This window comes from Helianthus annuus, chromosome 6 (assembly GCF_002127325.2).
Source record: "Helianthus annuus cultivar XRQ/B chromosome 6, HanXRQr2.0-SUNRISE, whole genome shotgun sequence".
NCBI lineage: Eukaryota > Viridiplantae > Streptophyta > Magnoliopsida > Asterales > Asteraceae > Helianthus > Helianthus annuus.
The window spans coordinates 24,217,493-24,230,394 of NC_035438.2; the positions used below are offsets into that span (position 1 = coordinate 24,217,493).

The 12,902-nt window shown below is 37.7% G+C and overlaps 2 protein-coding genes across 3 annotated transcripts; one reads left to right on the top strand and one right to left on the bottom strand.

Annotated features, from left to right (window-relative positions):
- Positions 1 to 2,949: 2,949 nt before the first annotated feature.
- On the top strand, positions 2,950 to 4,744 carry LOC110865029. 2 transcript variants are annotated; one of them, XM_022114224.2, is made up of 4 exons: positions 2,950 to 3,094; positions 3,168 to 3,332; positions 3,431 to 3,608; positions 4,057 to 4,744. In XM_022114224.2, the coding sequence occupies exons 1-4, from the start codon at positions 2,999 to 3,001 to the stop codon at positions 4,554 to 4,556; spliced, it is 939 nt and encodes a 312-aa protein (XP_021969916.1). In that variant the 5' UTR covers positions 2,950 to 2,998; the 3' UTR covers positions 4,557 to 4,744. The 2 variants fall into 2 exon arrangements, with proteins under 2 accessions (XP_021969916.1, XP_021969917.1); XM_022114225.2 differs by having other exon boundaries at positions 3,431 to 3,572.
- Positions 4,685 to 9,214, bottom strand: LOC110865028 (protein NLP9). Its single transcript, XM_022114223.1, has 5 exons — positions 9,064 to 9,214; positions 7,124 to 7,312; positions 6,378 to 6,859; positions 5,860 to 5,916; positions 4,685 to 5,767 (listed from the first exon to the last, which is right to left on the bottom strand). The coding sequence occupies exons 2-5, from the start codon at positions 7,266 to 7,268 to the stop codon at positions 4,766 to 4,768; spliced, it is 1,686 nt and encodes a 561-aa protein (XP_021969915.1). The 5' UTR covers positions 7,269 to 7,312; positions 9,064 to 9,214; the 3' UTR covers positions 4,685 to 4,765.
- Between the last annotated feature and the right edge of the window lie 3,688 nt (positions 9,215 to 12,902).

Here is a 12,902-nt window from a genome sequence, read left to right on the forward strand (position 1 = left end):
GATAAACATGGGAAACCCCCACCAGTATTATGAACACAAGGTTTGGGAAGCCCTCCACCTTTAGTACACACTAGTATGGGAAGCCCCCACTAGCTATACTTATGCACTATATTATGAACTTACTTTCTGTGAACTCGCTCAACTAGTTTGTTGATTATTTGCTGCATGCCTTGCAGGGCCTTAGGTACTCTTTGGAGCTTGCACAAGGAGGAGCAGGTCGTTGTGGGATCTGGATTCATGAACGTTATTCGAACTTATAATTATTTTAAGATTACATACTATGCTTCCGCTATTTAAACGATGTTTGGTTTTGGAACATCAATTCATGTCATAATGATTTACATTGATTACTTTTATTATTAAATGCTATGTTTGATATGATTGATGGCTTGATCCTGGTCAAGTCACGCTCCCAAGCGGTGGTACTCCGCGGGTGGATTTTGGGGGTGTGACAGTACATGTGTCGATATGATCCGAATAGGTACGATATTCGTTTTTATGAATTTTGATCGATATAAAACACATGTCGATATCCTATAGGGCTTATCACAATTTCAATTTTTAGATAATATCCAAGGTTGGAGAACTCGCTAGTCGCTAGTCGGCCGGTGAAGTGGGGACTAGCGACTACTCGGGATTACTCGGGATTAATCAGGATTAATCGGATCGGGTTTTTTATATGTAATTTTCAGTTTTATGTATAAATATATACATTTTTATAGGTAAATATTTTAAGTAGCTAGGTTTTAAATCTTACTCAACTCATTTATTTAAGTATACATGATTAATTGTTGGAATTCAAATGATTTGGTTGGAAACTGACCGGAATTTAGAGGTTTTGGCCGGAATATACAGGTTTTTTGCTGGAATCGTCGACTTTTGGCTTGCCTAGTCGGACCTAGTCGTGCCTAGTCGGACCTAGTCGGGTAATAGACCGATTTAAGAAAAATTACTCAGTAACTGGACGACTAGCGATTAATCGCCGACTAATCGTCGCCTAGTCGCGATTTTTACAACACTGATAATATCTTTCGGTTGCTATACAGGGTGTTGATACCGTACCAATACCATAACGAACCAAATCGACACCGACAAAATTCGTGTTTGGATGCGCGGGGAATTCTATTAAAACTAATGGATTGACCATGAACAATAAAGAATATATATATATATATATATATATATATATATATATATATATATATATATATATATATATAGAATTAGGTTCAAGAGTGAACACTAGTGTAGTTTACGAACTGAGCGAACTAATCCTGGCCATACATATGTGTAGATCAATGGCTAGGATTTGATGATGAAATAGACTAGTGTATTTTACGATTTGATGATTAAATCCTAGCCATCCACGTGTGTAAATCAATGGCCAAGATTTGTTCACTCCGTTCGCAAATACATTAATGCTCACTTTAGAACCCTACCCTATATATATAACTTTTTTTTTCAAATTCAATTTTATCTCTTAGAGTGTGGGGAGTGGGGGCGTTGGTTGGACGGGCGAAGCCAGACAACGCTAGCTAACCCACTCTGTGCCAGCGTTGGTTGTGGCGTTGCCCAGTCAGCGTCGCTTTGAAGCCTACTGGATGGTGAGCTGGCTAGCCAGGATTGGATGTTCCGTTAGCCATAGCCGTTTGGCATGGCGGTTTAATGGTAAAAATCAAATTTTTCAAGAAAACTTACAAATTTTTACCTATAAATACCCCCCACACCTTCAAATTTTTATAAAACTTTTCAACCAATCTCACACCAAACTTTCAATTTTTTTCAACCAAACATCAAAACCGAAAATGGTTAGCTGGACGGAGGAGGAGGAGATCGCGCTTGTCACTTCGATCGTCGACGCACAACGTATGTTACAACGCGGTCAAACCGCGTACTTGGGACAAGCGTTCCAACAATACCAACAACATGTTGGTAACAATCACCACAATCTAAACGCCTGCCAACACAAGTGGCGTGAACTAAAACCGAAGCTGGATCGGTTTAAAGTTTGTTTCAATCGTGTCCCTGCGGGGGACCTAAGCCACGGCGATCGAATAGAGATCGCGAAGATCGAGTGGAGGCACGACGGGAATCCAGAATTTAAGTGGGTTCCCCACTTTAACATTTATAGAACTTTGTAATTTTTTAGGAATTATTAACTACTTTTTTTTATTTTTTAGGATTTGATAAGTAGTTTTTTATTTTTATTTTTAGGATGTTATGTAATTTTTTTTAAATAATACACTTTTGTATTTTATTTTATAAATCTTAAGTATATAAAAAAATAAAGGCAGCCAACATGGCATCCAAACGCCGCTAACCCACGCCGCTTCCGCACCCCACTTTTGTTGGGGTGGACCGGTAGAGCCCACAAACGACACGTGTTGAGCAAAGTCCCCAACTCAAACCCCCTCTCCGCGGTCTTACCGTTTAAATAACATACTATTTTAACCTTTTTAGTTTTCATTTAATTTCCTTCCATATATTGTGTTTGTCAATTTTAGAAAACAAAAAACTTAATACGTGGTTATGCTCAATTTCTTTTTCAACGTTACAACATAAACTTTGTTGATAATATACTTGCATTCTAAAGAGAGTGTTTTTTGTATTGTAGGCTATACAAGTCTCGGTACCAATGTTTCGAATATGAAATGGGTTCAATGTCCAGTTATGAAACATCGGTACCAGTATTCGTTTCCATTATTTTCGACATCTGTGACACACATGTCGATAGCCTTTTTAACATCACAACCTTTTTCCCTCGCTTGCTATAGCGCTTACCAGTATCATAACAAACAAAATTGATACCGATTGAATTTCCATTACGTTGGGGAAATCCCACTAGTTAAATTAAAGAATAAAGAAAGAAGAAGATTTAGCTAGAATAAAACAAAAGGACACGTGGTGGTAGGAAAAGATAGGCAAGTGATACGTGTCGTCGATTAAAGAAGCAGAACATTTAGGTAGCTAATACTTGATAGATTGTTCAGTGTTCGGAATGATCATGCACCGATCGATGAAGGGAGGGCAAGAGAAAGAAGTAGAAACGCCACCAGGAGATGAGGAGGAGAATACACCGAATGTCGAGATTCAGGTATCTCAACTATATATGCGTGTGTATGTATGCATTTATGGAATTGAATAACCGATCGATCGAGTGCATGCAGGAAAGAGGGGATATATATTTCTTTTACAGACCAAAAGTAGGCGAAGAAGACCCACATACCTCCGACGACGTGCAGAGATTGTACATCGTTTTAAGGCCCCACACTTCCAGTCAAGATAAGCAGCAGCAGGAGAAGAAGAAGAAGAAGAAGAAAGAACCACCTCAAGTAATATAATATAATTAATAATACATCTATTATGATCGATACCAAAATCAATACTTAATATTATTATTATTATTATTATTCGTTTGTTGGTTGGTTAGGAGGAGAAAAGTATGCTGCTGAGGTTGATTGTCATGGGAAAGAAAAGCCTTCCTGATCCATCCAAGAGGGGCAGACCCTACTGGGGGTTTGTGGAGTTGGTCACCACCAAGATTCAGGATATTAAGGATGCTCTTAAAGGAGGTTTGGATCATAGTAACGGGTCGTATTTGTGGTTTGGTAAACCCGAAAATTTTACACGATTCCGAACCTGAAAATCGGGTCATATACATAAACAACACGGCCCGTATTAATATTCTCAAAAATAAAATTTACAGCAAAAAAAAAAAAAATATATCTCAACAATTATATTTTAATTATAAAACTTATGTTGATTTCTCAATTTAATTATTTCATAATATACCCAATCAATTTAACTTGTGACATAAAAACACATTTTGAAAAAAAAATCTACATATATATATAATATAAATAGGTTAAACGGTTCTACCCGTTGGGTTTGGGTCCAACCTAAAACTGACCCTAGCCCGTGTAGACTAGACTCCAATCCGCGAATTTCATGTTAGGTTCGTGTCCATGTTATGTCAGAAATTCACACCCTTAATCATAATTAACGCTCAGGCCGCTTTTTTGGATAATGTTATGGATTTGGTGTTTTTATTTGTAGAGGAATACGATACAAAGACGAGGGGACACAGACACAAGCCTGCAGCAAGGGCATTAGGAGAAGGCGTGTACCGAATACTTAAGCACCACAGCGGAAAGAAGATGCACACCCATCTGATTTACAAGCTAGAATTCCCATCGGAAGGAGCAGAGAACCAACCACAGGAGGAGTTAAACGTAGAAAGGGAGGCTTCTTTCCTGATACAAATCAAGAATCCTATCCAAGGACAGTTTAAAACGAAGACGACAAAGAAGAAGAAGAAAAAGTCGATATTTCCGGCCCACCTGCAAGGGCAGTTTGGAAAGCTACGTTACCATGGTGCAGACCCTCCCGACTTTCTAAACTACGAAGGTTGCGAGTTCTTACTCATATCAGCATCCGATGAGATACACGAGGAGCTCGGGTTGGAGATTGAAGTAGATCGTTCTTGCTCCGACCTTGTTAACACGTTCGGGGAGACCGTTTCTGCAGATGCTCTTCTCAGAGGCATTTGGGTTTGATTACAATTAGGCGTTCCTTCTAGACTGTTCTAAATTAGGCGTACGTAATGCATGTATGTATGTATGTATAATTAGTGTTTGTATGCTTAACTTGTCTAGTATATGTATATAGGCGATATTATGAACTATTTAGAGACAAAAGCTACTCTTAACAAGGTCATCAATTCTCTACAAAATTTCAAATCAGGGTCATGTGATCAATGACCCAACTAATAAATAATCTCTGAACAGATTAAATTCATACTGCAGTTACTACCCGAAGCATCCAGAGCAGGCTTCAAGTCATCGTTACGACAAATGAGTATCTTGTCATTCTCTTCATCAATGTATTCTAGTTTAAGCTTCTGACTCTCTAGCTTGAACCTTTTTGCAACTTTCCTTTTCAATTTTGACAGTCCGCGAAAAAGAGGAAAAGCGAACTGCGTCTTAGACTTGTTAAAAGTTACGTTCACCATCACTGTGCTAGTAGATTGTTCTGTATCTGAATCTCCGCTAGTAGATTGTTCTGTATCTGAATCTCTTTTACGCTTTCTGTCTTCTTTTGTTGACGACCATTGGTCGGCGACGTCCGCATCTGCCACAACCGACTCTAAATCCGATGAGACCATTTCGTTTAAAGACGAATCCGTAGGTGAACCAACAATTTCCATGGCTGACCCGTCACCCAATTCAAAACCGGAGGCAGCCTCGATACTCTGCTTCAACGTTTGGACCAAGTCCGGTACATGTCTGCTGTCGTTGATGTCCGATGGTAAGAAAAACTCCAGCACAAAATCGTTTTTTCCTTCAATGCTATGCAAGAAGATTGCAAAGCAGCCGGTTAACCTGCTAATGTGCGCATGGTGGACCAAAGGATACTCTTCTACATCGAGTTTGGTTACATCTCCGCAAAAACAAGAACCACGGGACGACAATGCCCTACCAGCAACTCCCCGAGACTTTTCCAGGTGGCACGTCTTACTTGCTTCAAAGAATGTCCACGTGTTCATGTCTAGGACATAACGAGGTAGAGCAGTTGACATGCAAACTTTCCCGACGCATCTAGTGTCGAAACTACAACAACCCTTCTCAATACCATTTTCATGGGCAAAATAACAAGTGAATGGGGACAAGGTCCATGTCTGCGCAAGAGGTAGCCTATGGGTGTCACAAACACGTTTCAAAATATCATAGATTTTATCCGACTCATTGTTGCTACGCTCATTTGAAACCTGTGTATCACAGACATGTTCTGCATGAGAATTCCAAAGCAAAAGAAAATGTAAACAAAACATTGACGATATAAACAGGCCCGACAACTCACATTTGAAGCAGGGACATCAAATGCTTCAAAAACTTGTGGGCTTGCTAGATTCACCGTCTGAAACATGACACCATTTGTTAAATGAGCACTAATGTAAAGCATAAACTATATTAAAAAAAACAAACAAAAAAAAATATCATTATAATAAGGTAATACTAATCTAATAACTCATTCAAACGTAGGATATTCTTAAAGTAAGTAGTGCATAGTGTCTTCCCTCTTTTAGAGAGCACCTAATTAGAACACTTTTTGTACCTTTGACAATAAGGCCTGGAAACTCTAATACCGCTAAAGAAAAAGGAAACTGGAGTAGACACTGACCAAACCAATAGATAAACCATGCAAATTTGTTGGAGACTGATTAAGAAAATAACGCAATGAATCTGCCAAACGATAAGAGACTGTAATGAATCTACAGTTGTTTCATGCTCAACCACAAAAGTAAACAGAAAACACCAAAAACCATAACACAGTGGAAAATCTCACAGAAGTTTAAATTTGAGAGATAAGATAGAAACCTTAAGCACCCGGTGAATATGTTTAACCTCATAAGCAACATCCTTCAACTTGGAAAATGTCAAAAGCTCAAGCACACCGACACATAACCCTGTAGTAGAATCAAACACTGGGAAAGCCAGATACCCATGAAGCTTGCAACGGATCGCGCAGTCTTGTTGTGGAAAATCTTTCGTCTCGTACTTGGTTATATCAGAAGTCCACTCTGGCAATCCTCGCCTGAATACTCGTGCAGGAGGACTAACATCGTCTTCTTCGTGATCCTTGTCCACAAGAAAAGCTTTGCGTTCAGAGTCCTTCCTATAAGAACACAATTTTTCACTGGCCACACCAAGACCGAATGGTTGATCTTTGGTTGTAAGCATTTGGTGTTTGCCAACGTCATGAGGCGACCAAAACTGAACAAGAACATGTTGCTCACGGAACGTTAAGATCTTTAGTGCAGCTCTTATCTTATACGTTATTTCCTGATGATACAAGGAACCTGTAGTTTTGACAAGCCAAACCAGAAGCGCACAAAAACGGTATAGTAGTTAGTACTACAACAAGCCTTGTTATCCCAAACTATTTTGGGGAAGTAAAAAAAACTAACAAAAGATATTATAACAAATGGTAAGCTTGTGGTGTGCATTTAACTAGAAAATGCAACAGAATTACAGAAAGAGTTTTTTATTTGCATGTTGGGATTCTGACAGGTTTCTTTTCATAAAAAGCCAAGCTAGAAATGAAAATAAGAAGAAAGACGTACCGACGGCTAACAACTGAGATGGATCGGAATGATGGAGTCTCTCTGGTGGCTCTACATATCCAGAAACCCAGAGATGTGTCATGTATCTCGACTCACCAGAACTTGGAACCGTCGGTTGTTCTAGAATGATCTTGTCAGACATCATTTCTATTTTCTGATACGTATACAAACGAGAACTTGGACCAGTACCTGAAAGTGTTTTGAGACTCCTAATTAGATATGTTTTGTTGATTTATACATAATTTCACCATGAAGTGTCCAGACGTCTCTTTATGACAACATAACATTTAACTACACCTACATCTACAGGTATGAACTTTGCCTTAAACAGCTAAATATTTAATTTAAAAAACAGCAGACAGTTGGATAACAAGAAAAGCAGCAGCAAAAAACATCCATTGAGCAACAAATTTATAGATACTACACTACTGGAACAAACCACTGACAAATTTTGATTAATATAAAAACAATAACAGTACCTTACTGACTTCCATAATAACAAGATTTCAAATTCAACAATTTGCAATTAACAAAAGCATAATGAAATTAACAAAATAGTATGCATAAAAAAATATTTCTTACTTTCAAAATCATAAATTCACAATAAACGATCAGCACATCCACAGTAACAAAGTAGTACAGTAACAACTGAAAGAACAACAATCACACAATCGTATCATTATTCTATAACAGCAGCTACCACATAGAAGATATAAACAATTCCACTCTAAAGTAAAATTTACAAAATATAGGGTTCAGTTACCAGATATCAAAATCTGTCAAAAAATTGAGAGAGGCAGAGAAGCGACGGTAGGGTGCCTTCTTATTTTTCCATAAAAAAGTAACCATTTTTTATGAAGTAAAAAAAATCAGATCAAACTCATTGCAATTTGCAAATTTGAAATCGTAAATAATCAGTTTTGAGTGTTTGGGTTAAAAAATTAAAAAATTGATTATTGGCATTTAGAAATTTACAAAACACAGTTTTCCAAAAGCAGCTCCCCCCCTACTGCAACAAAACGCAGTTTTCCAAAAATTGATTATTTGCGTTTAGAAAAGGATTTTCACTTGTTTATTTTTTTAAATATATATTTGCCAAACACTCAAATAGTTGATTATCTGATTATTGTGATATCAAGCAACATAATCAAATCCAAACACTATCTTTCAACATCACGTTTTGTTACAGTTAATTATCTGATTCTGATTATTCAAAACGCATAATCTATTTTCAAAACTCAACCCCAAACACCCTCTAAGTATGTATCAACTAAATATCTGTAACAGTTAAAAAGGTAACTAAACTGAAAAACTAATTTTTGTGTAATCTTCTTTTTCCATTTTAAGCTCAGGTTCAAGAAAATATAAACCTATGAAAACTACATTAACTGATTAACCTACCTTAAATTAAATACCTCTAAAAGCACACACAAAACATTTAATTACGTTATTCTAGCACTTTTAATGATTCCGATTTTAGTACTTTTGCCCTTATCCTCAAAAATAAACAGAAACAACAAAAACCCTACGATTAGAATCTCAAAACTCACAATAAAATCATCTATCAAAAGTAATATGTCAACCGCTAACAATCAATTAGGTAAACATCAACCGATCGGATCGACTCAAAATTCATAAAATAGCTTGCCTAATCAGTACTGTGCGATCATCACATGAACACTCCTCGTGATTTATAAACAAAATTGGCCTGTGCAAAACGAATTTCGCTTCATAAGTTAGAGCCGTACGGATCTATTTGTAATCGTTTGTTGATCATTGAAATAAATAATCATAAAGCATGCGGTTGGCGATTTTGAAAACCATATCACTGTTTAATGTGAGATTGTGAGTTCATTCTCAGTTGCAGCAATAATTCGTCGATTATGTAGAAAACATGTAATCGAATGAATATAGATTATGAAGAACGGTAAGAAAGATACCTAAATCATATGGTTGTTGAAGAAAATCGGAGCGAAAACAGAGAGAAACCCAAACCCTGGTGGCTTTTGTACGGAAAATGGGTTTGGGGAAGAAGACGAAGATTTGGTGTACGGTAACAAGCTTCAGTGTCAAGCTAATGTTTGGTATAAATTTAAATAATAATATTTCACTTGTTTTGGATAGGGTAGGGGTGGCAATAAAAACCCAATCATGATATTTTGGGTTATTTTGGACCTTTTTAAAATAGAAAATAAGTTAGAATGGGCTGAGGATTTAATCTAGATGGGTTAGAATGGGTTTTAAAATACCTATCTAAGTTTTAATATGGGCCAAATGGGTTTTTACTCTCTAAGCCTAAAACACACATCAGACAATATGGGAACTTGTGTCAAACCTCATCGATCTGATCCCTAAATCTGTAAATCACCATCATCATCTGATTTCAATCAGATCCTAAATCACCATCATCGTGGATTCAACCCTAAATCACCATCATCATCGTGGATTCTTCCTGTTTTCACCACTAATTTGCCTACACCTTTAGCATCAGATCCCTATATTTGGTACGTACTAGAAATAATGAGTTTTTTATGTTATTGTTTGCAAATATTGTTGGGTTTCTGTGCTTTTATAGATTATAATGATGTGTTAATTGTTGGGTTTCTGTGCTGTTTGGTATGATGTTTATGTAGTGTGTTGAATGAATGCCTACCAGGTGTTCTATGAAATGCTTGAGTGAGTGTGAAACACATAATGGTCTCTGCTCACTTTATTAACTGAGCCAGATGTGAATGAACAATATTTTAGAACTGGTTATAGCATAGAAAACGAATCGGTGTACACTAGTCTTGGATAGTTGGATTCCATGCTGGCAAACTGTAACACCTCGAATTTTTGGGTCCAATGATGTGATAACACGTGTCATTTGTTCACACGTGGCATCTATAATAAATAAAGGACTAATTTTGACAAACCTTGAAAGTATATAAATTCGAGGGTTATAAATGTCAACAAGGGTAAATATACTGTATAGTATCCCTAAATAATGCTTAAACCTTCAAACGAATAAATTATAGATCGTACAAATATAAAACGCGGAAGAAAGTGAGAGATTACAAACTACAGGGGTTAACTGTGTCAACATGTTTAATAATACCTCTGAGTGACCCTTTAACGTTCCCAAGACTTTGTAACGGTATTATACCCTCACTAAAATAATATATATGAATTACGCGAAGTTTCGATATGAAACGAGAAAGTTACGATCAAATACGTAGAAGAAGGGTTAAAAGTGTCAACAGTGAAAGTTAAGGCTTTCCAATATAATTAATAAATAAACCGGGGACTTAATAATGCGGGTAATTAACACGAGGCCCCTATCGGTAAATAACCGAGGGCCAAACCGCAAAGTTACCCCTTCAGAACCGAAAGGCCAGGTGAATCATTACGAAAGATTTCGTTATTAATGGCCCGATTCTGTAATGATTATAAAAGATATGAAAAATTCTGAAAATATAACCTCACGCGACCCGCGTAAGGTTTAAACCTAAGTTGAGGCGGGCCGCGAGCTCCCTCTATTACGCGTCTGATCTTCTGATCCCAGGCGACCCGCGTAAAGGTTGCATGGAATGTCCATGCGGGTCGCGTACGACGCCCAGATGCAGAATAGTTGTGGTTTCTTGACTTTTGAGCTCTTGAACGATCATTTGATCAATTATGGCAGCATGGGTGACCCCTACACGACCCATACACCTCAGGGGACATCTACCCATCATCATGGTCAGTATAGATTGTTGTGTAGTGAACTAGAGGGCATGGTTGCACTATAAATAGCACCATTGTGCTCATAACCTTCATCACACTCAAAACACACTATCTGATCATTCTAAGGAGCTCTCTAGCTTTTCTTCTGCTCTATAGTCAAGAACACAACCTCTGTAAGTAATCTCACCCTTTGTGGTGTCACATTTCCATAGTTATAGCCTATAAACGCAACCGTCGTAACTAACGGTTGTCATTGCAATATCTTGCAAATGATTCAGTCTTATGACGAATCAAAAATGGTTATGAGTTGGTATTTATGTGGGTATTAAACCTCTAGAAAGGTTCCCCCTGATCACCACTCTAACTATGTCAAATATCGAGTCAAACGTGCGGTTAAAAAGTCAACAGAAAGCTATTTTAGCAATTTAAGCATAATCTGTGATATATATGTTATGGAACCTGTTTTGACAATCATAAAACATGATAATAAGTATATAAACATGTTTGCGCTCGTTTGAATCGATCATTTACTATATAGAACCGGTTCGGAGCCGAAAGTCGCAAAAGTTTGACTTTTGCTTTGACTTCAGTTCTGACCCGTTTTAGTGAGGTATAAATGTACCTTAGGACTCTCTTAGGACCAGGTCACATGTTGGTATACGCCTCTGTGGTCGGTTCATGAGTTATCCGAGTCTTTTACGTATTTCCGTCATTCGCCTAAAAGTTGACCGTAACGACCTTTTAAAATTTAAACGAGTATTTCGGACACGCGAACGGACCAAAACCTTGCTTGTTAAATTATAAGCATGTCCTTAAAGTTTCACGTCAATCCGAGGTCTAGAATGAGAGTTATGCTAAAAGGCGCACTTTTAAGAAAGTTTTGTAATTAACGGCGCAATTAGCATAACGCCCATCTAACCCAAGTTTTCGTCACCAAAACTTTTACCCACTGTGGTAAAATAATATTTTGGGAATTTTAAAGATTTTTAATAATTTTTACCTTGCTCATAACCTGCGGTTATGGCTACGGTTCGGTAAATACCGAATATGCCCTTTTTGGCCAAAACGGGAGTTCTACAAGGTCTTTTGACCCGATTCCAATTGCCACTGGTTTTAAATAATAAATAAAGTATTTTAAGCTTTATAAGCTGTTCGGGAAACTCAGATTTCCTGTAGAACTCGAAAATCCCTTTTTAAGTCTTTAAAATGACCGAAAAGCCCCTACGGGGCATAATAATAACTTAAACTCGTTACGGGCATTACGGAAGGTATCCTACTGATACCAAAATACTTTTAAGGCATATTGACTTAGGAAATAAGCGTACGACTCTTATGGTTAACCGTTTCGCCTGTTTGCGCACACGGTACGGCCCACGGAACTAGTTTTCGTGCAATAGCCGATATGGGTCAAAGTATACTATTTGAACCCCAAAATCCAGAGTATGAACTATAAACCCATATAAAACAAGTCTCTGAACTTGTTGGGTCCAAATCATACTCCATTCTCGGTTTTCGCCTTTTCGTGCGAATTAACCATATCTATATATCGGAATCAACCGGTTTAAGCTACGGCTAATACAAGGACCGTTAGGATTCTAAGAGGTTAATTAAAACCTTCGTTCCAGATTAGGAGCCCCAGTAAAAGCTATCGGTGACTTGATCTAAATTAAGGATTAATACTTGCAAAGGTAAATACTTTTGACTTATTTCCCCTATATGGGCTTGGGTTACGGTATATTAATACCGCTTGATTGAGCACTATATTCGTCCATCGCTGAGATGGATAACTAAATAATATGATCGGCTCATTTAAACAGTTTTGTTGCTTATAAGCCTTTGGGGGGTTTAATGACCGTTGTCCCGGATATCCTCGGCATCATTTTACGAAATGGCCACGACCATCGACATCCCGGTGTAGGCGTACACCCGGTATAAAGTGTCGACATTAAAACTAAAAGACGTAGCCGTTGGTTTCTGTACTACGGTTTTACGCGAACGTGGTGTGTCTATAAATCTTTAACCCGGCACGACCCGGGCTACTGAACGCATAAAAGAACATGTAAAACGTTCACAA